The 26,573-nt window shown below is 43.3% G+C and overlaps 1 protein-coding gene across 3 annotated transcripts in view; it reads right to left on the bottom strand.

The window, feature by feature from the left end:
* Positions 1 to 26,573, bottom strand: part of GABRA4 (gamma-aminobutyric acid type A receptor subunit alpha4) — a 621,559-nt gene that overhangs the window by 378,460 nt on the left and 216,526 nt on the right. For all 3 annotated transcript variants that reach the window (XM_078678233.1, XM_078678232.1, XM_078678234.1), the window contains one exon: positions 12,572 to 12,715. In XM_078678233.1, coding sequence (XP_078534359.1) covers positions 12,572 to 12,715 — 144 coding nt within the window. The remainder of the gene's footprint in view (positions 1 to 12,571; positions 12,716 to 26,573) is intronic.

The raw sequence follows: 26,573 nt of genomic DNA, 5'->3' as shown, positions 1-26,573 counted from the left end.
CTTCCAGGTGACATATACGTGTTTCCGCTTAAGTGACTCTGCCTCCCCAGCAATAGCATGTGTTATTTCATGGAGGTTAGATCATTTTCCATTGATTCCGAGGTGTTTTGTGGATTGTGAATGGGTGTGTCAAGTTTTTGCATAATTACTATTTAATTACTATTTAAAGACCCAAACTTTTTTGATACTATTTTCCAGCATCCACATTTGTCTGAAATTGAAACAATGGGTAATGCTTAGGTCTGCATTCTGTTTAATCATTACTGCAATGTACATTATTGTGGCCAAAGAAGATAAAAAATCTCAGTAAACCAACCACAATTGAGATATCTTGTCTTCAACCAATCAAATTTAGCATGGTGCTTATAGCTAATATTTAAGTGATTAATATTAAAGATATTAATGCTTGATATAGATTTTGTCATGGGGCTTTCATAATATTTCATCGGCTGTAAATGTAATCAACACTCCTTTAGATTTACAATTCACTTTTTCTCTTTTTTCCCCTTCATCCCATTTGTGACGGACTCTTATTCTCTGTGTTCCTGTATACCAATATCCTCCACACCCTTTCCCACCAATGCCGAACTTGTATCCAACTCCACTAATGGAACTCATTTGGTCTCTACTGTGTTACTTAGGGCCAGATTAACAAAGGTGAATTTATACTTTTGCCAGTCACAAACGAGTTAAATTTTACTAATAGAAATGTTATGACTGTGGAGACTCCACATATAAAAAGATAGGCCTGTCCTACCCAATTATATGCGGAGGTTTCCAACCAGCTGCAGAGTCTCTGCAGTCGTAAAATTACTATTAGTAAAATAAACTGGTAGTTTGTGAATAACAAAAAATAGTAATACAAAAGTGTAACTTTATCTTTGTGAAAAGTTTACACTTTAGTGTAATTTTACCACTTTTGGGTTTTCACAAACTGCTCTTTCTAGTAACTTACACTATTAAAGTAAACTTATACTTTTGGAAATATGTACTATGTTAACTTTTTTTAACATTAAGTTATATGTATATATATATACTTGTAACTATTTTAAATAATTTAGTTTGATATTATTTACTGTGTGGTTTAATTTAAGTCCCTATCTCCAAACAGGAGTTGCTGTACCAGTGGTTGGCCAAATGTAATGCTGGACTTACTACAAAAGCATAAGTTACTACAAAAGTGCAGTTTGTGTATACTGAAAAGCGGTCGATGTACTCAAAGGTGTAAGTTACCTTTGTAAATAAGCCCACTTTGTACGCCTTGTCGTAGCACACTCATCCATGCTTCCTAAGATTACATCCACCCTCACCTTTGCATCTTTAGAAAAGAGAGCCTTTGCCCACTGGATAATAAATCTATGCTCTAATCAGCAGGATTAGTGTAATATACTGTTTGTTATGGTGAATTACTTTAAAATATTTAGTGAGTTGCCTGAATCTCATTCAACAGGGATTGAGTATCACAAAATTGGTGAAAGATGCTTGCACACAAGACTATTGAATTTGGGAGTAAAATTCACTTTGTTTGAACTCAATTGTTAAAATTTAGGTGCACGATGATTCAGTTCCCATCTTAGTTTATAAGTTTCGTAGCTCACACCAGGATGTATCATAAATTTGAATTAATTTTGAACTGTAAGTTGTTTGAGATATTTTACCTTAGTTAGGATTTCTTTGTTTATTTTGTAGTCAACATAATTCCTTTAACATAGTACGTGATTTTCTCCCCTGCCTTTGGCGAACGGAAGGAGACACAAATGAGCTCTAGTGATTGTTAATTCATGTGGGGTGGTGAGCCAAACATTTAATGAAATATGTAACAAATTTTCCAGTTTTCTTGCGCACTTTTTTTTCAAAATGCCTCCCAATTTCAAGTGCAATGGTCATGATTTTAATTGATTTTATATTTTTGATGAATAATTGAATCCATGACCGAAACATGTGACTCATACCACTCAGCCACTCTGGTTTCAACTTCTTCAATTCATGTAAGGAAACGTCCTTTTTTTTCATTATTATCTTCAAATTAACTTTGGATAATCATTGACCTGACCGCCTGTGATGCTTTTATTTCTTTCACTTCCTGGAGAAGTTAGTGGAAGTAAAGAAACTTTTGAGGACAGCTGTCATTTGCAACTGTTTGCTCTATATTGGTATTCAAATTACCTTAAGGCAAGGGATATTGCCTGGTTGAATGCTTTGGTGTGTAATATTTTTATTTTTTTATTTTTGAGAATTGTGTAGTAATTGTGATAATTTAACATGCAGTGTAATTAAGAATTTGTTTTTATTATTTACTTTTTTGTCAACTTTGTTTTTATTGATATTTATCTAAGCATATCTCTGCATAGTGCATCACAAGCAACTTCCTGTGGCTCAAAGAGTAAAGTCTACAGAATAGCACAGTTGCCTCTCTCTGAGGAAGTGATCTGGATCCCAATCAGAAGTAACAGAGGGAAAAGCACCATTGCACAGCCTCAGAATAAAATTACAAAATTACAAAATCCCTCCCAACTGCCACCGCTCCCTCCAACCCTACCCCTAAACTTAAAGGTGCACGGTACTCTCATTGATATGTCCCCAAGATTAGGATCCACCCAGCCAGCCGCCAGGTGGATACAAGGGTTTCCCAGTAAGTCTGCATTCGTCTTCTAGCTCCACCCACATGGGGTTTCTAAAATTGGAAGAGGTGAAGCGCCCAAGTTTACATCTGGCAAGCAAAAAGGAGGGGCACCTTTGTGATAGATATTCCACTAGTAGGCCCCAAATGTATTGGAAATTCTTAAAGGAGTCCGATATCACACCCCTCATTTGTTCCATGGTAAGGTCTTGCCACAGGCGTGAGTGCCACTGAGTTATGGACAGTGCGTCTTTCTGTTTCAAAGCTGCAGCCAATGCCATTTTCTCGGTCCCCAGACAGAACCATAGGATAGATCTGTCACCGACTGTCTGACGTTTGAGATGTCCAACCCAAAACCAACATTGTTGAGCCCGGGTCTGCAGGTATGGGGTAACCGAGGATAATTATGAACTTTTTGATCATTTTATTTGGATTTTTTTTTGCATTTGCTTCAAAACATCTTTTATTTTATGTTTCGAAGTTATAACGATGATTATATTTGTATTTTATATGTCAATTTTGTTTAAAAAAAGGTTTGAATTTATCTCTTTTTAAAGTTTATATAATGTTTAATGGTTCAAGTTCAATATACTTATATTTTTCATGATGTTATTTTGGTCTTCTACATTTTTGTACTCATTATTTCTTAATGAACAAAGTATGTTAAGTTAATATTTGTGCCCATGATATTGTTTTGATTATATTTTGTATAACAATATTTTTGTTGGTGATATTCTGCCATACAAACATACAAACATAGGCAAACTGGCATCACATGACCTCTAATGCCATATAACATCATGGCAAATAACATTGCACAGCCTTTTGCCCTGAAAGCATCACAAGAAGACTAGTCAAATAGCCTTTGACCATATAAAAAAATCACATATAAACTAAGCCTACTGTACGTGTAAAATAAAGTAGCAGGTAACAGACAGGTATAAGGGTTGAAAACAAGAGCAAGGTAGAAGTTGAAAGTAATGGTTATCCAGAAACAACACAGCTGGTATAAGTGCTGTTACTGCTCTACTGAAATACTATCGCTAGTTACATGCTTTGCACGGGCACTTTAAAACATGCCTCAGGCCTGCCATTGCAGCATGTGTGTACAGTTTTAAACCACGGATTTGAGCTGGCAAAATAGACTTTGTGCCAGGCACAAACATTTCATTTTACAAGTCACTCCTAGGGAAGGCCATGGACAGCCAAGGGGGAAGGATGCAGTGTATTAAAAAAAATTAACATGTACTTTTAGGTTTTCCTTTGGGTGAAAAACTCCCAAAGTTAATTTTCACTGCTGCAAGGCATACTTTTCCCATAGGATAACATTGGAGCAACCTTATTCCTTTTAATAAGCTGTAATTTCCATTTGGTAGCAGGTGACTAGTTCATGTTTGGTGCCTTTTAAATTGTAATGAAAAATCCTCTATTGCGGTAGTCGGATTTTAAATTACAATTTTGGAAATTCCACTTTTAAAAAGCTAGCATTTTCCTTCTTTAGCTATTCAGTGCCTGCATCCTGTCTCTGGGCCACATGACTGGGAGCAGCTGACACTTGAGCTTTGTGTATTCCTCCTAGACAGTCAGACACAATAGAGAGTTTGGGAGTGCATGGATGGGTGATCACTGGCAGGATGGGATGGTGGAGGTGGGCAAAGCCCTACTTACTCTTGAATAGGCTGTGTCCTGCCTCCACATAAAGGGCTCCATACCCTCTGTGCTTAGTCTGGAGCCAGGAGAGGGAATTTCTAAAAGCTTCCACCCACCTTCCAGAGGAAGGGAACCAGGTATAAAAATTAGACCTCAGACACCAACTCTTTAGCACACTTCTGGACCTGTGGATATTCTGCCAGGAAAAAGGACTATTATGTTGCTGAAAGGGCTGCTACTTTGCTGGACTGCTGCTCGGAAGGAATGCTGACTTGCTGACTGTTGCCCTCTTGCCTGGGTGAGAAAGACTGGAGGAGTAGTGTGGCTCACTGGTTAGAGACGGCAGGCCCGAGAGCAGAAGTCAGCCTGGGACCAGGGTTCAATTCCCGACGCGGCAGGGTCGTGGACCTTGGTCAGCGGACTCGATAATTCTCGCTTCGGTGCTTACTCTAATCAGGGGTTCCACTCGGCAACTCTGGGCATTAGCTTGCCTAATCTCCACAACGGCCCCACCAATTCCGGGGATGCCTGGCTCCACCTTGGGGACTCCCAGCAAGGGACCATCCCACAGGGAAAGCCAGGACGGGTTCCCCAGAGTTATACAGCGCCGGGACGCCCCGTTGCTGGGGCAGCTGTGCGCTTTACAAGTATACTACATTTACATTTACATTACATTCATCTGTTGAACCCAAGACTTCAAAGTGACTTTAAGGGCTAGTTTGCTTGCCTCCTAACTAGAGCCTCAGGGACAAAAGGCTTCTATAACCTTGAACCGAGCATATGGACTCTGCTATTTGCAAGTCGACCCTGCCAAGTGATGCCTTGCCATCCCAGTCCTGGACCCTTGGAAGTGGGCCTTGGGTGCTCTGACAGCCTCTGTGGATCCTGAAAAACCACCACATCTCATCTGCAACCCTAAGTAGAACTGCTGCTGCCTATATCGCCCAATCACAAAGACCTGGATTACATATCATCCCGCAGCCTCATCAGAACCGCCGCTGCGCGACGCATCTTGTCTTATTTATCTGTTTTACTAATAAAAGGCCCAAAGGTCTGAAGAAATATGAACTTCTGGTAGATCTATTTTCGTAGTTAATTTTCAGATCTCGACCTCCCTTTTGGTTTGCCATCTTGAGAACTGCTTACTCTTTAAATACTTTGCTGACTAGCAATTAGACAGGCATCTCCAAGATTTACCAGCTATATGGCAATCTTACTGGTAAATATGTATACAGCACAAAGAGGCAAAATAACAAGTAATGAAATTAAAGTACAAAAAATATTTTATTGAAGACAATATAAACAATCATCTGCAACCTCAATCTAAATAATACACCTAAAAGTCACCTCCTCAACTCTTCTTACACACCCATACAAGGTGGTCCTTTGCTATTATTACCCACTAATTTCACAGTTTAGCTTATGTCTTATGCTACTGGTTCATCATTAAATTTCATGCTTGTCACTAATTCTACATGCTTTTTTGTAACATTCATTGATCGTGATCGTGCAGTCATCATCTATCTATATGTACAAAATATAAACTATCAATACTCAGCATGTACCAAAATCTTGCACATATATGTGTATATTACATCTGCTGGTGACCCATTCTAATCTATATAACTCCTTGCTCAACTTGTTTTTATGTGTAGCCTTAAAGTCAGCCACACCTTTAAAGAAGACGCCCTCTACTGTTATATGGCGCCTGGGGACATTGTCGACATTGCTAAGTTAGCATGAGCTTCGCTGCCATGATGCTGCTTTTTTGCACGCTACTACATGACTTTGTTTTTTGCAAGACTCTGTTTGTGCCTTTTACATGAGAACGGGCTGCTTTCACCTTCTCTGCCTTTCCTGGAGTTTAGTCCGAACACGATGTGCAGGGTCGATCAACAATGCGCCTCGTTATTCTGTTCTGGTCAGTCCCTAGCACCAAGACATATCATTCTACAAACAGCTGCAATACTGAAGACTCGTGCTTTGATATTAAGTTGTGGCATGTTGTTTTATCACACTTGGAGAAAGCCGATCCATGGAGAAGAGCTTTGCTGTTCCTATGATGTAAACCTTACATCCAGGCTTTAAGGTATGGGGTCTGTGGTAAAAGCCCAGAGATTGTCCTTTTTTTATAAAATACACTTCTTCTAGTCAAGGGGAGATTGGTTAGGCCTAAAAGCCCTTATTTTCACAGACTTTATAAAATGACTTCTCCTTTTGTATTCTATGGAATTGTAACAATGCTAACTGTGCTAAGTTTATGCATTTTGCTGCTAGTAGTGGCACGTATACTGTATTGTAGAGCACGATAGTTAAAATAAACATTTTGAACTATTTCAGTGACTCTGCTCAGTCTCATTGTGGACAAGTACGAGTGAGTGAGCGAAAGAGTACGTCTTGCTCCCGCGGTTCCTGAGAGAGTCGAGTGTGTTGTTTTCTGGTTTGTCTAATCTTTGTAGCTCTGCGATATTTGGAGGAGAACGAATGAGACACTATAGCTAGTCATTTCGGGATTTTTTGGTACTGATGTGGTAGGTTGGTACACCCCTATACACTAAGGTCCTGTTTTCCTGCGCATAGTTCTGTGTATGGGCAGAATCCCTGCAATATAAAGTCAGCCACACATTGAAAGAAGATCCTTTTACTGCAGAGAGGTCCACGAAGCATGATACTATTTAATTTGTGTTTAACAAAACAACAAACTAAAGCAATGAGTCATAGGAGACTATTTGCTAAACTCAGTGCATTTGAATTACATTTTGTTGCTGTGGTATCACATTGGTGGTCACTTGAAAGGAAAATGCATTTGTTAGTAGCCTTAATGGGCAACAATTGTAGAAGTAGGGGAACTGGCCAATTGTTCCCTGGCTCATTACAGTACCCTAATTTCATTAGTTGGTTAGCCATTATATCCTGTATCAGGGCTGTACAGGTTTCTGAGCATTTACACGACTCAGCCATTCCCTCAACTTGGAGTTGGTTTGATCCTCACAAGGGCCAGCGATCCCAAGTCTTGGAGAAAGGAAAAATAATAAATAGTGCAGCCAGGGACGTCTGTGTAATGTCTACCTTATGGTGATGGATCTGTCTCTTTGTAGGGAGGTTACCTCTTGAACTAAATGTGTAGCAGAAAGACTCAGAGAACACCTGAAAGGAAAGATAAATCCTGCCACAGTGCATACCCTTGAAATAAATGATATATGCAAATCAATTATAAAAAACATATGAACAAGCAAACAGAGGGGCATATTATCAACGCTGTGCAAAAAATATCGCACAGCTTTGATAACGTGGAAAAATCTATCGCCTATTTCACATCGCCTGTTAGCAGCGTATTCTCAACGCTAAAGCCAACAGGCGATGTGAAATCGTCGATAGGTCGCATTAGCGCATGAAAACAAGCTTTGTTTTCACGCGCTAATGTGTACCTTGATAATATGGGGGGGTGGATTCAGCTTTATGATCCACCCCCTCATGTTAGCAAAGCCTAACACGTACTAAAAGCAGACATTGGGAGACCTGCGATAGACGCGTTTATCGCAGGTCTCCTTCTCCCAAGGCCTGCCTTGTGAATAAGGCAATCCCACGTCCAACCACATTTTACATGTGGTTAGACTTGGGAACGTCCACCCTGCATCTCATTAGCGTTATTCAGCGATGATTAACGCATGAAATGCATCGCTAACCGGAGTTAGCGACGCATTGATAATAGGGCGATAATTAATTCATGCTTTAGCAACCGGAAAAGGTCGCTAACACATGAATTAAGGCCCTTGATAATATGCCCCAGAGTTGTGTGTGCCTACTGTGGAAAGCAAAATGTTAAGGCAACAGAGAAATAAACTATGAATCAAAGTCCTGTGCACACGTATTGAGTGTGTTGAGGTTCCGGTGTCAGAACCAAATGTTTACAACAGCGTCCATTGGTAAATAAAGATGGTCAACATCAGGTTTCCATGTCGAAAATGTTTATATTTCAAATTTGATCAGTACAAGAAGACAAACCAGCCGACACATGTTTCGTCACACCGTGCAACAGATGTGACTCTCCAGGGCTGTCGGTTTGTAGGAAAACAAAAATTGCGTATACCGGTGTGGATCCACCCGGATCGCGGCAATTAATGAGTTCAAAATTGAAGGTAAGTGAAATAAAAATAAAATTAAACTCAGGACGGGTACATCCAAGTTGGAGGAGACCTGTTCTCCCGGAGTGTACTGCGGCGATCGCGTCACGTATTCCTGGATATGGAGAAATAAACTATGTACATGCCTATTATGGACTTAGAGGTACTCAGTTCCTAAAACTAAACCCCCTCGCCAAGTTTTCAAGAAGATTGTTGAGCGCAGCAGGGCTGTTTGTAGGCAAGTAAAGATATGAGATAAACCTAATGAATGCTGTATAGTTGGGAACTAGCAGTAAGACAGTTAAAGGCTGTGAGGCAACAAACAAAGAAACAGCCAGGGAAAGGTTGCAGAATTGAGTGCAGGGGATACTGGTTAGAACAGGTCAGATCAGCCCAATATAGTAATTAGCAATGGCAAAAAGGAAGGGCTTTATAACTAACTGGGGACATGAATGGTTGGAGATGAATCGTAGGTAAAGGGGAAGTTACATATAGGAAGGTAAAGACGGAAAGGCAATCATACAGCAGGTTGCAACAGCAGGTGTCTTCCTAGTCGGTGAATTAACAGTGACTGGATGACACAATGTGGTGGGAATCAGTGGTGTATGGATTCACAGCAGATGAGTGGAGAAAATAACCACCAAAGAGATGCTGTTCTCCCAGAGGCAGCCCTTCAGTAATCATGATTGATTAAATAGGTGAAGCATAGTCAGGTTTTGGAAACATGGCAACAGAGGTTCTCTTCTGGTCTCCAGAAAGAAACAAAAATCTGAGAGAGATGGGCAGCATCACCTCCTGTTTGAGGGATGTGTGCTAAAACTGTCACTAGCAGGGAAAGGCAGACTTTTCAATGTAATTTGTGTCTGAACACCAAAAGTAGATCACTCCATCTTCTTTTTATGATGATCAATATAACACTACCTACTACTGGATGCCATCATTTGATTAGTCTTCTTTGTTCTGTAAGAATCGCGAGATCACTATAACACAAGACATCAGAGGCCACTCCTGGGAGAGCAGCCAATCTTCCTTCTCACTACATCAGGTGAGGCCTTGCAGTTCCAGGTTTCACATTGAAGACATAATCATTCTAGAACTGTAACCCATCCAATCACATCTCTTGCAGATGGGTGGAGAAGCAGCATTTGCAATGTGGCATGAACCACATGCTGGCGTCACAATGCAGGCATTACAACAAATGCATCTTTACCACGCATATCGTTACAACAACATGCCTTAAGGAAATGTATGCCTCTGATCATACAGTTTTACAGGAGGCCTGAGCAGGCCACTGACTTGAGTGCTCCTCCTGCAGTGAAACAAATAAAAACAATGCCAAGAGAATACAGACAGGAATTAAAAACTGCGGCCTGCCATGAAAAAGAACAACAATGCTTGTAAGGGACAGTGCAAGGAAAATGCACAGCAGCACAGGGACAGCTACTGCGGCTTAAAGTGGATGGGGGAAAGTGCATCCGCCTAAACTGAAGTGGCAGACCCCCCCCCAGGGCTCTGTCTTGCTATGTGTGGAGGAAGGACTACATCCTAAATCAGCGAGTGAGTGCTGAAGGGAACTTTAAGCAGAAAGGCTGCAAGGACTGGTGAGGAGATTTGCAGTGACACCTAGTGGCCATGAGTGGACACTGCATCAGTAAGGACACAGGAGATTAACCCGGATGGCAGATGTAGTACAGGGCAACAGCCCCATGCAGCAAGTCCCCAAAGGACTGAGGAAAGTGTGCTGCGTGCACACCAAGTGGTGAAAGAACGCCGCCGCAAGTGGAGGACTTGAGCGCACAAGGTGCCAGACGCAAAAGTCAGGAGTGCACCAAAGACAGTGTCAGAGGGACTGACAGTACAGGCTGGAGACCGAGGGTGAGAGCCCTGCAAGGAAGAGGGTCCAGGGTATAACAGGGAGTGACACACCATGCAAAGCTTACCTGAGTAGAGGCTGTAGAGTGCCACAACGGCGTAGTCTTGAGGCGCAAGGAGTGCATCCTCAACAAAAGAGACGTGCAAGAGGTTGAAGAGGAGACCTACGAGAGGGCAGAGATGAGGACCTGTGAGAGGTCAGAGGAGATGACCTGCAAGAGGTCAGAAAAGATGACTTGTGAGAGGACAGAGAAAATGACCTGCGTGAGATCAGATAAGATGACTGATGAGAGGTCAGATAAGATGACTGATGAGAGGTCAGAGAAAATGACCTTTGAGCGGTCAGAAAGGATTTATCGGAAGTCGAAGGAAGAATACCTAGGAGAGGTTGTGAAATGAAGAAGATCACAACGAGAGGTCTGGTCACTGGAAGAGGAGAAAGCATCGTCCTATGGGTAGCACATGGCCAGGGAAACCTGTGAAGTGCACATCACATGAAAAGGCCTGGTCAGAAAAGAAGAAGAGTAAGACAAGACCGCGTTGTGAAGTGAAAGAATAGGAAAAGGAAGAAGTGTGGCACAAGGCCACCACAAAGTGAGTGCTAAGAAAGAAGAACAGATTTCTATCACACTGCAAGGTACAGAAGAGGACTGAATGCAAGAACATCTGAGGAGTGTTTGGACATCGTGAGTGAAGCACAGCACGTGTGTAACATCTGTGGTGCCATGAAAGGTCAGCTGTCAAGAAGTCTTTGGTTACACAAAGCAAACCTGGCGCCTGCAGATGAGAGCAAGCTGGACCATTAGTACCATCCACCTTTGGGGTCACACGGTAGACTGTATTGTGTACTACTAGAACGTCCTGAGTGTCCCAGCCATGGGGTCAAAAAGAGGATTCGACCATTCCACACCAGACCGTGGTGATCCTGGGGCAAGGGCCTCAGGGAATACTGGTGAGAGCGGGACCCGACACAAGAGATGAATCTACAGTAGCTCTCACACAGGTCCCAGGAAGCAGGAAGATCTCTTGCCGTAAGCTGGTTCCTGCAATGACCATCCTGTCAATGCTGGGGCACAAGAGTATGGATGGCAGGAATAGTCCTATCCAGCAATAACTACCCTCAGGGCGGAGTGAGGGACTTGAAGATGGGACTCTTAGTGCTTCCTCCACAAGCCTAGAGTATGGCGTTTGAGTGACACCGTGAAATACACCCAGTCCAGTGGAAGCCTGGTGAAGGGGACTTCAGGGGCACCCCTGAGAGGGGAATACCAGTATGAGAGGGGCATCCTGGTGAGAGAAGGAAGTTGGTAATTACTTCACCACCCTGCAGGAGGAACCACTGCTGCATTTGCAGAAGACTCTGCAACAATAAACAGGATGTCGTCTGTTGTAGGATCCTTGATGCTCATGGAGGCAAGATTTTCACTATCGATCTCCATGCACCATCACAGTAAATTGTGCATATAGACTGTGGTTGTAAACTTTGGTGCATTGAGTCCAGGGAGGACCAGATCTGCAGTGCACCGCCGCACTGTGCCAAGTAGAAGTGGTGACGCTAGCTGCAGTTGTACCATCATCCAGTTCTGAAAGCAGCTGAATGGACTCAGTGGAGTTTTCTGTTGTTGTTTTATTCTCTCCCACAGGTTGGACTTTTTTAATAAAATTTGGGAGAGATGTAGTGACCAGCTGGTCACTGTTCTAGTGTTTGTGGTGTCAACCACTCTCAAAGGGCTGGTTTACAATCCATCCCACACCCATCCAACACAGGCATCACAGGACATGTGACCCTGCTAATAAAAGGTGCTAGGGGCACGTTCCCAGGGCCAGTTACAGTAACTATATTTCAGTGTCTATGTCATCATTATATGTGCATGGGGGCCTAGGGCCCCACGACATTACACTAAAGTTTGCACAACCCAGTGTTTGATTTGATTTCGTAAAGTGTCCAGTTTTGATGTTTTTCACATGTTGCTTCCACCTTTGACTAGAACAACTTGAAGTTTAAGATCGGAGAGCACGTTGGTTTCATCAGCATGTACACATTTATATAAAAGGCTCATACTTTCACCCCTGTAGTTCACATTTGATTGGATTGGTTGATAACAGATGACAGAATAGTTAGTCCGGAATTAGAACCTAATTGGTTAATAATTGATTTGTACAACATCTGCATCTAATGTCAAACATTTATTGAGTCATAACAAAAAATGTGCTCAGTCTAATTTCAATATGTGTTTTTTGTTAAACAATTTAATAAAGGTTAGAGACGATTGCACTACACGATGTGTTTTTACAAAATGCTTACCAGTGATGGACTTAATTGTTTCACTTGAAGCAGTCTGTCCAACCAGATCATACTGTACTAAACTAGAAGACTCCTTTGGGACCTCTACAGATTTTTCAGGTCCTTTTGTCCAGGTGTATACCATCTCGGTCTTTGGATAAGCATCTAAGAGACACAGAAATAGGACCAATAAGCATAATGTGCCTTGAAGCATACGTGCAGTGCCACATGATAGTTTCCTCAATCTCATAAATATGGTTTTAAATTTGTACATGGATAGTGAAATAGTCGATGAATGCGATTTGTTGTTTTGTAAGGGAATGCCCTGGGAAAAGCTGCAGTTCACCTGCTTGAATTTGGTAGCGTAATAGTAATTAGATCCATACAATCTTTAGACAAAAAGCCTATTTGTTCTCATCTGCATTGCTTCATTTGATAACTGATGCAGGGTGACATGATTTTGAACAACAAACACCTGGAAACTCCACAAACACAGAAGTGGGACCAGCAGTGGCCGCCATAAGTGAAGGAGGGGGGAGGGAATGGGTGGGATAGTGCAAGAGGAGGGTGAAAAATACAATACAAAAAAAACCTTACCTTTTGCCGTCAGCTGCCTCCAGCATCGTGTCTCGTCGCACCGCCTCTCCTCTTCCTGCCTGGTTCCAGCAGCCCCAGGGACAGACTCCCTGTCCTATCCACACGCTGCAGAGCATCGTGGGGATTGGTCTGGGCAGGCAGGAAAGATGCCCTGCTCAGACCAGTGAGTCTGTGGGGTTTCTCTACCCCGGCTGCTCAATGCAGCTGGTCTGGATAAAACCTAAGTGCGCTTGTGTGTTTTGGTCAGCCTGAGACAGCCGGCCAAACACACATGAGCACTTAGGGAGTGGAGTGCACTAGCATTCCTCCTCCCCCCCCTCCCATGCCTCGACCCCGCCGCCCCCTCCCAACACTGCTGGCCGAGAGACAGCAAATGGAAAATAATATGATTCAAGAATATAGTCTTATTTTACCTTTGCTGCCTCTGAGCCAGGCAGTGGGGTGACGCTCTTCCACCATTGCCGCCACTGAGTTGGACTACACACACAGAACAACCTTATTGATAGCCCTCACGAAAATACAAAACAGACTTTGACAAACTAAGGGAAATTAAATGCAATTAAATGCAACTTTTGCACACAGTATCATATAATAAGGCCTGCTAAGTAACCCCACTCTGGAATACATAAAAACCTGTCTCCCTCTGTGTTCAGACGACCCTATTGGAAAAGCAAGACAAGTGTTGAATGTGCTGAGATTTTCCAGGAGAGATGGTGAAAAACTGGGTCAATCCCTGACACTCGGTCACCCAAAACTGATGGAATGTGTTAACAGCTATTTCAATCCACAATTTACTTCTTACATGGCACCGTTTTACTAAGTATGAAGAGTAATAGTGTAATAGTGAACAATACATAATTTGTCAAAACAGATGTCTGTCATGATTTCAAGTCACGCAGTGTGGTATCTTAGTAGAGCTGCTGACCCACCTGATTAAAAGTTGAAATGGGTGTGAATCTGCACTGAGATTCTGTGCACAAATTTCTCCTGCACCTGTTTGTGGAAACACAGCTGAATCTGTATAGGCTTGTGGGTATGGGCCTGGTAACTGTGTGTATATTGCTTGTTATTCCTCATTATGGTTGGAATAGCACTTAGCACAGTGCAGAGAAGGAATTAGTAGCCAGAACATAGGAATCTGGCCTCAGCAATTCATCCTCAATCTAAACTGTGATACCCATAATCACGACAACGTATTTAGAATACTGAATGTTGTGGTGGGCGAGAAAATGCCCCTTTTTGCATGGTCATTCGCATTTTTTCCTGAATGTTATTTCAGGATTTTAGACTCTGCAACTGTGGCTCTCATGTCTGGTGCCCAGTGTATGTGTGCTGACACTGAAATCATGTAAAAATTGGATAAACCCTGATTTGCATGTTTAACTCTCCTTTAAGGCCATAGCATATGGTGTAGAAACCACACTCATGGCATGGAATGTTAAATGTCACAACTGAGTTGCGGAACTTATTGTGCCATCCACGAGTGTGAAAAGGAAGAAATGTATTCAGACCTAACAATGTAGCCTGACTGCTGCAGTTTAAACCTTCAGCCCAAACTGGCAAAATAATTTTTGATACAGGACACAAAACTCCTTTAAACATTATTAAGTCACCCATATACCCAAAAGCTATTTTGTTTTCACTGTGGAAGGCTCTTCTTGTCCTGTGAGGGATACTGTAGTACAGATTAGAATAGTAATTCTGCTAACTTGGGTTTGGGAAAATCTAGAGATATAGTTCAAGCACTATTTTTTATATTTATTAAAGAAACTAATTTAATGGTAAAGTTAGATACTTGCTAACTATTTAGGAAAAGTAATTTCCAGAAAGTTAAATTTTCCCTGCTTGGAGCTCAGGAGGTTAATTTGCATTAACCTGCAAAGCAGCTGCCCCGTCAGTCGTTGACATTAATTGGGTATGAAAACTGATCCCAAAGCAAAGAAAAAGGCTTAGACCTGGTGACATGATGGGTTTTGTGTAGAAAATATGATACATATCAACTGAGGCATCTGGGGAGGTTCCAAGAACTGCAAATGGTCTAGAATGTTAAGATGGTGCTAGCCCATTAAAAGTTTAGTGTAAGGGGAGCCCTGAGGAAGACAAAGTCTTTGTTCTTTATGCTCAAGGTAGCCAGTTGGCCATTAGCGCAGTGAGAGGGGGATTTGTCTCAGAACCAGTTTGGTGCAGCTAAGGAGGGTGAGACTGCTCATTTCAATAAATACATCCCTGACTGGCACACTAGCACCCCTCAAGAACAGAAGGACTGTGTCATCTTGGATTTGCCTTAATTATGCCTTGTGGGATAGTTTGTAGTAAGGTAAAGAGGATGTGCTGCAAAAATAAATAGGGTTGCCCACTGGAACCTTTTCCACATTTGTTAGGGTGTGTCCAGGAGTTTCTCCCCCCCACTGTTTAATGAAACCCACGCATGTGCAATGGTACCTAAAGCTCATCAGAATACTTTATGGGCATGCACAAGAACAGAATATTGACTGCACCTGCTGTTCGAGACCTATGATGAAACCTGAAGGACTGGGCCTGCTCCCACTTGTAACCAGCACAGAGAGGTAGACTTCAAGGGCTAATTGGCTGACCTCATATGTGGCTATAGAGACACCACAGGCTTTCTCCTATAGTGGAATGTGCATCTGGACCTTGACTAAACTCTGTTATGGCTTGAACCATAAGTGCTGTCTCTGAGGTCCTGGGACTTCTAGCTGGACCTCTTAAACAATCTCCAAAACATGGGTATTGTTAAAAATTGTGTTTCTGGTTGGCAGAGGAATGCTCCCTGTTCAAGCGGGAACCACAATCCTAGTCAGGGTAAGTCAGAGACACACTTTAAAGTAGCCTGTGTTCATCCTCTTGAAGCTTGGCACAGAGTAGTCAGAATTAACTTAAGAGGCAATGCGTAAAGTATTTGTGCACAGAACACACAGCAACCCAGTGAAACATCAAAAGGACTCTACACCAGTTTAGAAAAATAGAAATTAATTGTATAAATAAAACAAGACCAAAAAGACAAAAATCCAATCAGTAGAAATCTAGATATGAATTTCTAAAGATTAAATGCAAAAATAGTGCTTAGAAGCAAATGGTGCTCAAAGAATTGATTGGTCACGCTGGAGTGGGACAAAGTCAAGAGTTCAAGCCACCTGAAATGGAGTTCAGGCTGGCTACGGGATCCAACCAGTTCCAGCTGAGCAAAAGTACCTTAATCCTCACGGAAGGTCTCGATGATCCCCATCCAATTGCTGTGTGCGCCGGATTTTTCCATGCAACTGTGGCAATGTGTCGGTTCTGTTGAGCAAAGCGTCGGTCAAGAAAGTAGTGGTTCCGAATGCGATGCACCAGGTTGATCCACACTGGAGGGGCAACGCAACGATCTTCTCCATTCAATAGTGGCAATGTGTTGGTTCCAACGACGATGCAGCAATTCCAAATGCCATGCACCGGTCCACTTACCGCAACAGCGGTGATGCTTCGATCCCAATCTTGCCGCAGATGATGCATCGGTTCCGATCTGCACAATGGAGTCAATGCACAGGTTCTGGCAGGTGAAGCACTTTCTACTCACTTCCAAGGGTCCTTGACCGGGTTGGCCCCACTTGGCAGAGCAGGACTTACAGCAAGCAAAATGCAGGTGTTATTTCTGAGGATAGAGGCGATATCCTTGAGACTTCAGCCACATGAGGCAAGCAAACAAGCCTTTGGAGAAACGTAGGTTCTGGGAGGTAGAGATGCGGGTCTAGTCCTTCTCACTCTCAGGCAAGAAGCAGCAGGCTAACAAGGCAAAGCAGTTCAGTAAAGTGTCAGCCCCTCCTTGCAGCACAGCAGTCCTTCTTTGTGGTTGAATGACCTCAATTCCAGAAATGTTCTGATCTAGTAGTGTCAGAGCCCCAGTGCTTATACCTATTTGGGCCTCTGAAATAGGAAGACTTCAAAAAGGTGCTTTGATGTGCACAAGACCCTGCATTTCCCGCCCTGACTCCAGACTCACTCCTGGAGGGTATGAGATCCTTTGTGTGGGGACAAGACACAGCACTTTCAGGTGCATAGTATGAGCTTCTCCCACCATCCTGCTCAAGATGACCTATCAACATGCAAATGGCTACTCACACCTACCCTAACTTTGTGTGTTGCTGTCTAGAGAGACTGCAGGAAGCCAGCTGTCATTTTCCCAAGGCATGTATTTAAGAAACAGGCAGATGGCAACCACTTATCCAAGCTGCCCAGCGTACTGTCCAGTGAAAATGTCAACCTGCGCGTTGTAGTTGGTGAGACCATCGCGCTGCTGTTTGAACTGGCCAGAGAATTGGAGGTAAATGTCAACTGGAGTGGGTAGGCCTGTCTGTAGATTCCTTACTTTCAAGACTTTGATACGGTTTTCTGTAATCTCTCCAAGTGTGCATCTTTGCCAGGTACAGCAAAGTCCAGTATAATGCCTACTTTGAGCAAAATAAAAGCAGGGCTTGGTTACTTGCCATAACCAGAAAGGGCTCGTTACTTTCTGTACCTAGCCACATTAAGGCACATCTTGTACATGGAGTATGAGCTATAGATCAATCCTTGTGTCTTTTGGTTGTTTATATTGTAAAACCATAGCCTTTTGGCAGTGTTACTCGTTTCTGTAAAGCACCCTATCTCTCACAAGGATATCCTGGTGCTGAATGTGTATGTATGTGTGTGTATGTATGTATCTTTGTGTGCGTGCCTAGCATTAGGGTAGGTTGGTTAATTGAAAAGCTCAGCTTCTTGCTTAGCTCAAGATGAGTAGGCTCTGATGTGGAGTGGGAGGTCATAGCATGCTTTAGGAGCAATGTAAGAGGACAGCCAGTCAGTCCTGATCGGCTTCTTTGTATGCATGGAATGTGTGCGATTAGGAGTCTGTGATTTTTTTTGTATACTACATACTACATTGCTGGAAAGAGATGTGACTGCTCCGGTAGGGATTGGGTGAAATTGTGTAGTGTCATGGGTGGAGTTTGAAATGACTGTTGGTGTATCAGAAGCCCATGAGCGAGCTCCTTGAGGTGGGGTGCGAGTTCTGGGTTGGCAGTTGAGGATGTGTCTGACTGCCATGTCCTAGATGGTTTGGTGTTTTTTGGGGAGTTGCTTGGTTATTTCTGGCACTGATGGTGTTCCCATAGTCCATCTTTCTGGTGCCCAGGGCAAGTGATTGTCTTTGTGTAGCTTGGAAGCCATTTAAAGATCTTCCCAGCATCTTCAGGGTATGGAAGCAGGATGCAGCAAGGAAGTGCACTTTGGCACTGTATGTTCAGTTGGCTGTAAATTCCAAGGTTTCTGGTCTGTGTCAGTTCGGCCGACCTTGAGTTGGAGTCCCACAGCAAGGTGTTCTTGCCAAATATCCCTTCTACTTTGTTGGTAATGCAGTTGGTGAATGTGTTGCTTGTGTTGGGCCTCTTGTCCAAGAGGCATAGTATAGGTTGCAAGTCTTCGGCGTAGGAGAATATGTTGATGTGTGCACGGATGATGGCCAGATAAATCACGTGTGCGTTGAAGAGTGTAGTTCTGTTCAATTCATCTAGAGGCACTCTGCAGATAGGTATGCAAACTTCTGATAAGTAAGATGCGTGCTGACCACTTTTCTTCTATCTAGAAGGAACAGATCCAGCAGAAAGGAGCTGGTGGGTGTTAAGGTGGCGGGCACGAAGTCGGTTGATCTAGTTTAAGATCTTGGTCTAGTATGGGAAGAAGGATATTGGTCTATAGTTGAAGAGTGTAGTTGGTAACCAGGTGGTTTTTTGAGCAGGGCGTAGTGATGACATGTTCAGGCTCTTGCAATTGGGTAGCACTTGAGAGGAGCCAGGTGCCTGTGCGTGCAGTAATCCAGCTGTTGAGTTTCTTAATGAATTTTGGCAATTTGCTGGTTTGCTCTGGCCAGTGCGTAAGCCCAGTCCTCTTTTGTAATGCTTTTCCAGCTGTGGCAGGTGGATCTGGTCCTGAGGAATGGATATGCAGAATCGCACAGGCATGGTCTGCCTCGGTCATAGTTGCTTGCTTGTCTACTGTGATGTTTCTGATTGAGGAGCAAATCTGGTCCAACAGATGTCTGGTGGTATTGGTGGGTTAGGTAACTTGCTGGGTGATGCTGCATTTAAAAAAAAAAGAAAGAAATTAATTGACCGAGTTTGGGTCGATCAGGTCTTCTAGGTGAAAGTTGAGGTTTCTGAAGAGAATAGAGGTGCTGGCATTGATGAGGGGGTGTGACTAAGTTGGAGAGGTCTCTGGTGAGATTGGTGGGAGGTACTGGTGGGCTGTATACTAGAATTCCGATTTGGCGAACATGTCTGCAATGCTTATCTTGAACGTGGGGTGTTACATGTACCTGTTGGTGTCAATGTAGATGGTGCAACTGATGGTGTCTTTAATTATGATGGTGACTCGACAGCTTGTGCTGACCGATCTTGTAGCCAGGTGGGAAGGATGTAGCACTGTCCAGGGCAGATGTTTGGTTTAGCCATGTTTCCGTGAGGAAGATCAGGTTTGGAGTGTGGTCGTGCAGTAGGTCTCAATCTCGGTGGCTGTTTGGTGAAGGAGTGGAGAGCGTGTTCAATTTTGTGTTCAATTTTGGATATTGCAGCCTGGCAATCTGTTAAGCCTGGCAATCTGTTAAGATCTTTTTAGAGTGGGACCGCTCAAAGTATCTGTTTCTTCATCGCAGTTCTATATCTGACTTTAAAATGGCGGACATTCGAGGAAAATGAAAATCGAGTAACTCTACTGGGGGCGCTGTCCATTGCCTGTTAGCTGCATGATAATTTTCAGAAGGGCGCCTGAGAAGGAACGGACCCACTTTTAGAATGATTCAAAGCTGATCCATGGAAACTTACACCGAACTAGCAGCATTTTACGGGGGCTCTACTAACCATTTCCCCGGTTGGACACCCACAACTGTAATTCGCTTAGCCCTGTTCATTTGACCTGCCCTCTTCTTCCTCCTGATTTATGGCGATCCTCCATCTACCCATGTGCGCCTGTGTGGCCCGTCCGTCCGCTACCCCTCCCCGCTCTACTCTTCTCCACTTACCTGCTAATGACCTTTGCCTTCACCTGTCCTGGCCCCCACTCTGTTTATCTATGGATTTTCCCTCGTCAATTGAGATCTAGCTATTTTATTCTGATGCCCAATGGAGCTACCTAGTTTAGCTATAGGGGAGACAGGTCGGGGATTTCCCTCCTTGGACGTCACCTACCCAGTCGGTCTTTAGCCAGACTTCCTTGCATCTCTCCTGTCGTCTCTTCACACATCCTCCCTCCATTTATGTCTCTCCTTCCCTCCTCTAAGTATTGAGACTGAACTATTGTGTCTGATGCCCGATGGAGCTACATGGCTTAGCTATAGGGGAGATGGACCGTGGATTCCCTCCTTGGTCGTCACCTACCCAGTCGGTCTTTAGACAGACTTCCTCTTGTCTCTCCTTGTTGTCTTTTCTCTTTTTCTTCCCTTTCCCACCTCCCCCGACCCCTCCAATGCTTTTCTCTCTTCTATCTCTCCTCTCCTAATGTATTGCCTTTTATTTTTGATGTATTGTGTAATTGTTGATCTTGTCTGATACATTGTTGATCCTCATGTATAGCGCTCTGATACCTTTGGGTCTAGCCATCCTCACTTTCCCTCCTCCCCTCCCCCCCACTACTTTCTCGCTCCTCTCTCTCCTCCCCTAATGTATTGGTGACTGTTTGATATAATGTTTACTTGTTTGATCTTTTCCTATATATTGTTGAACCACATTGTTGCACTTCCTTTCGTCTCTCCTGCAGTCTCCTACCGCATCCGCCCTCTATTTATGTCTCTCCTTCCCTCCTCTCTCAATGTATTGAGACTGAACTATTTTGTCTGACGCCCGATGGAGCTACTTAGTTTAGCTATAGGGGAGATGGGCTGTGGATTCCCTCCTTGGTCGTCACCTACCCAGTCGGTCTTTAGACAGACTTCTTTTCGTCTCTCCTCAGTGTCTCGTCCCTAGCTCCTATCCCCTCTCCCCCGAATTCTCTCCCATTGCCTGCTACCCCTGTCCTTTGTTCCCTTTGACTAAGCAGTCCTTCTCCCCTTGTTGGGGAAAGATTCAATATTTATACTCTGTAGTCTCATCGAACCCGCTGAGTGAGTCCACTGCGCCAAGGGAGCCACTCACACTTGAGGTATGGTATGGCACCCCTTGCCAAAGCACTCCCTCTCCCCTTTCTGGGGATGGATCCAGTATGTAGGCCTTGGAGTCTCAGAGACCTCTCTGAGATAGTCCACTGCGCAAAGGGAGCCTCTCGCAACAGAGATAGGGAAGTGATACCACTTCCCCTGGGATCACAGCTTACTGGACTTTGGACGTTTACCTTGACTCGTCTACCGGTTTGTGTACCCGTCACCCTTCCCCTCCTCTTCCCATGCTGTGTCTCTCACCCTACCCTCCTCTTTCCCGCCTTCATTATCTGTCTACTTCCCCTGCTCCAACCCCCTCCCCTGAATCTCTCACCTTACCTGCTTTTCCCCTTACGTATTTGTGCTTATTGTTTATCTCGAACTTATCAGTAACTATGTGGCCATGCTCTAAGAACTATGTAACCTTTGTTATGATGTAACCTGTAACTATGATATGATGCACATGTAAAGCGCTCTGATACTTCCGGGTCTAGCCAGCGCTATATAAAACTCTTGAAGAAGAAGAAGAAGAATTGGTTTAAGTAAGAAAATACTAAACTTTCTAAAAGTGGCATTTTTATAACTGCAGTTTAAAAACCAACTTCACCATCAGTTGTGTTTTTAAATTGTGAGTCCAGGGACACCACATTTGGGTTTTCCATCTCTTTCCAATTAGGAATTACACTTATAAAACGTAATAAGGCAATACAAAATGTTAACCTATGGAAGAGATGGACCTTGCAGTGGTGAAAAATGAATTTATGTGTATTTCACTAACCGGACATGTAAACCTTAAAAGTACATGTCCTACTTTTAAAATACACTGAATCCTGCCCTGACCTGTCCAGGGCCTACCTTAGAAGTGACATATATGTAATAAAAAGGAAGGTTTGGGCCTGGCAAGAAGGTTAACTTTTCAGGTCAAAATAATAGTTTAAAACAGCACACAGCGTCTGCAGTGTCAGGCCAGAGAAATGCTTAAAGTGCAACGTAGATGTGTTGCACAATCAGTGCTGCAGGCCCACTGGTAACATTACATTTACAGATCTGGGCACATGTAGTGCAATTTACTAGGGACTTATAAGTACATCAAATATGCCAATTCTGGATAAGCCAAAGTTACCACGTTTAAAGAAGCGAGCACAAGCACTTTAACACTGTTTAGCAGTGAAAACTGCACAAAGCCAACCAAAACAAGGTCAGAAAAACAGCAGGAGGAAGGCAAAATGTTTGGGGTAACCCTGCAAAAGGGCCGTTTCCAACTGGTGCTCAGAGCAATTTTGTACTTTCAGACATCCAGCGATCAAAGACTAATAACCCAGGTCAATCCACACAAGGGGCAATCTCGCTGGCCAAGAAAAACAAGTTGGTCCTGCTTGAAGATTTTTGCTGCACGAAAAACCTCTTCAATGGACATTTCAGGCAAGCTGATCCAACTTCTGTGCAACCTTCCCATATACAACATGCAGCTTTGCTGTGCTAGAAGATTCTGATCATCAAAAAATAGACTAAGTGAGGAAGGAGAAATCTTAACTAGGCAAAGATACAAAAAGTATTCGGCCAGCGAGAGGACTTCCTTGGACACAAAATCTTAACTTTTAGTATCAGGATGTGTCTCTCTAAGGTTTTTCAGTGGCTTAGTCCAGCTAGTCAGCTTAAATGCAAGTCGGATAAATCCAAGATTGTTTTTTTTGGCCAACCTACAGTCAGTAATTGGAACGATTGGTGGCCTGAAGAATATTCACAACCGCACACTAAGCAGTCAATTGTTCGAACCTGGGAGTATTGATGTATAACACCTTGTCCATGAAATCCCAGGTTCAAGCATTAGTGGGCTCTTGCTTCAGCATCCTGAATATGTTGAAAATATTTCTTCCTCTGTTGACTATAGAGTCGAGGAAAATAGTGGTCCAGGCCTAGGTGACATCAAGACTGGACTACGCAAATGTGTTATATCTGGGACTTCCCTCTTATCTTGTACAGCGCTTACAGGTAGTACAAAATGCTGCAGCTAGGGTGATTCTCCAACCCAAACCCAGGTCCTCGATAGCTCCCCTTCTTAAATCACTGCATTGGCTGGGTTTGAAGGAGCGGATCAAATTTAAAGCACTTATTGTCTTTTTTAAGGCTTTCCGTGGGAAAGGAGGCGGCTACCTTACTAGAAGATCCATCCAATCTGTTACACCCCAACCTGTACCCCAAGATCTTCTTCCGCCCACCGCACTTGTAATCCTAAAGTATGTTTGGCTCGGATGGGTGGAAGATCCTTTGCTTTCTTGGGGGCCCAGGTTGGAACATGCTCCCAGTTGCTTTACGCTTCATCTCTGAGATTTCAGTTTTTAAGAAACTTCTGAAAACGTGGCTTTTCAAACCTTAGCAGTGTTGTCCATGGTCTTCCCCTTCTTCCTAACTGTATCAGTGCTGGAACACTCTATTATTGAGTAGCCGTTATGCACTATATAAATACGTTTCATTCATTCGTTCATTACATCTCTGAGCTTTTCCGACCAAAATCAATGGCTTCAGTGGGACCTCATCCTGTAGCTATCCAGCTATAAAAGGACTTCCTGTTATACAGTCTGCAACCTTGCTGCATTGAAGGATTTAGACTTCCATTTAAGAAACTAAGTCAAAAGATAAAATATTTGACCAGAACCAACCTACATGGTGTATACAATCAAACTCCATTACAGTCAGCCTGAAATGAGCTCCAGATCCTGGCCATATGTTAATAGAACTTTCTATTGAAGTTTAACTTTTTTCTTGGTGCATTTACTTCTAAATCTTTTTTTAACATTTCCAGCTCACTTTACTGAGTTTTTGTACTTTTGGTGTCATTTTGATTATTGCATTGAACTCTATTTTTATAAATGGGAGTGGGGATTTCTTTGCATTGTGTTTTTGACTTTTTAGCTGTTTTGATACTTCTAAATGGTTTATGCATATATTAAGTTCTGTGCCATAGGAACCAGGGGTTGAGCTCAGTTTTAATATTTAAAAATCTTTCCTGGACCCAACAGGTTGGTGATTTTATTGCTTGTGTTTTACTACCATCCACCGCAATTATTAATTCACTCTCTTATAGTTAAGATTTGCGCCCCTTTCAAATATACATAACAAACAACCATTAGATACATTAATAAAATATCACATTGCAATTTAACTTTTAATAGCAATTACATTTTCAGCTTTTATTTTTCTTCAGAACTAAAAAACACATATCAACATTAATAATAAAAACGAATTCCTCCTTGCATCCTTAACATCTCACACTGTGCAATGACTGAATATAGGCTCTAAAGTGTCTTTTGTTGGTCTAAATTCAGCTCACATTAAATCCCTATGTACATCATAGTACACTTATTTTACATTTATCATAATAGAGCGGAATCATTATGCTTGTAACCCCCAGGCAAATTACCCTATGCTGAAAAGAGGATAAATTACTTACATAAATAGATCTAGATCAATTTGATCTAGATCTATTCGATCTAGAGCGATTAGATCTAGATCTAATAGATTTAAATCTATTAGATCTAGAAGTTCAAGATCTATTAGATGCCAGTGGTCTCATGGAGGTTCTTGGCAGAGAGAAAAGAAAGGGGGCAGTATAGGGTCCCCTCTTGCCTCTATGCATGAAGGGGCAAGCAGGGGGGCAAAAGAGCCCCGATGTAGATTTGCACACACTGACACACAAAGGACTGCACAACATAGTGAATTCCTTTCCATGAAGGAATGTGCACTGGCGGTTCTGAGGTGGTGCTGTTTAAGGCTCACAATGTGTCTTTAAACAGCATCACCGTAGGACCGCCCACCAAACCACAAAATAACCGGTGCCATGCCGCCTGCTCTAGGACCTCCGAAAATTGTAATCAGTTCCTTAGTGTCTGCACCGGTTTCTGGATCAAATGACTGAGTGTAGTTTGTCTATGCACATTCTTCCCAGACAGCCACACACAATAGAGCGCTTAGGTGTGCCTTGGTGGACCATTACTGGCAGGATGGGGGTGCAGGGCTGAACAAAGACCCACTTACACTTGACTAAGCTGTGTTCTGACATCACACAAAGGACTGTGTTAAAACTGGAGCTAAGCCAAGGGAAGAAGAAAACCTGAGCACTTCACAGGACATTCTCTAGAAGCTTCTCCCACTTCAAAGATAGCACCAGTTATAAATATTGGCCCCCACACACCAACTCTTGAGTACACTTCTGAACCTGTGGAATTCTCTGCCAGAAAGAAGGACTGGTGTGCTGCTGTAAGGACTGCTACTCTACTGGACTGCTGCCTTGCTGTGCTGACATGCTTCCCTGCTCTCCTGCTGCCCTCTCACCTAGTTGAGAAGGACTGGACCTAGAACCTGTACCCAGAACCACCAGAGTGACTCCAAAGATTAGTCTCTTGTAATCCACACCTGGATTTCACAACTTTGATTCCTAACCTGCCAAGTGGTGCCACCACAGTCCAGGACCCTTAGAAGGGGGCCTAAATGTGCTGTGCAAGCCCATCTCTGGACCCAGCAAGACTGATGCATCTCCTCTGCTGCGCGGTGCATTCCCGTGCAGAACCGATGCATTGCCTCGGCTGCATGGACCTCCCCAGTACAAGCAGCCTGCATTTCCTACAGCAGCCAGCTGGAGCCATCGCTGCACTCCGCATCTCCACTCAATGACTCTACATCGCCTACAGTAGCCTGCTGGAACCACCACTGTGCAACGCATATCCATGCAGGGACATGACATTGCCCGACACAGCCCCCTGGAACCACCACTGCATGATGCATCTACTCGCCTGGACCATGCATCGCCTCTGAGGTGCAACACATTGTCTACTCGGGACTCTACAACTCTTTGCAACCAGAATTGAGATACAATGTTCAGTGGACCTAAGTGGGTCCCTGTAGCCAGCCTGCGCTCCATCATCGTCGGCCTGAACTTGTGACTTTGTCCTGGTCTAGAGCTACCAGATGTCCACAGTTGGTGCTATATTCACTGAAATCTTTACAATTTCCTATCTTTGGTTCTGGGTTTTTGTTGTTTTGGTCTTGATTTATTTATTAAAATGTACTCTAATTTTCTAAATTGGTGTGGGATTTATCTTGTGTTGTGTGTTCTGTTTATTACTGTTTGAAGTGCTGCAAAAATAAATTACACATTGCCTCCAAGTTAAGCCTGACTGCGCTGTGCCAAGCTACCAGAGGGTTGAGCACAGGTTAATTTAGGGTTTGCTTGTGTCTTCACCCTGAGAAGCATTGTGGTTGCTGCTT

This window comes from Lissotriton helveticus, chromosome 2_2 (assembly GCF_964261635.1).
Source record: "Lissotriton helveticus chromosome 2_2, aLisHel1.1, whole genome shotgun sequence".
NCBI lineage: Eukaryota > Metazoa > Chordata > Amphibia > Caudata > Salamandridae > Lissotriton > Lissotriton helveticus.
The sequence above is the reverse complement of the archived record's forward strand: the minus strand, read 5'-3'. Positions and strand labels throughout refer to the sequence as shown.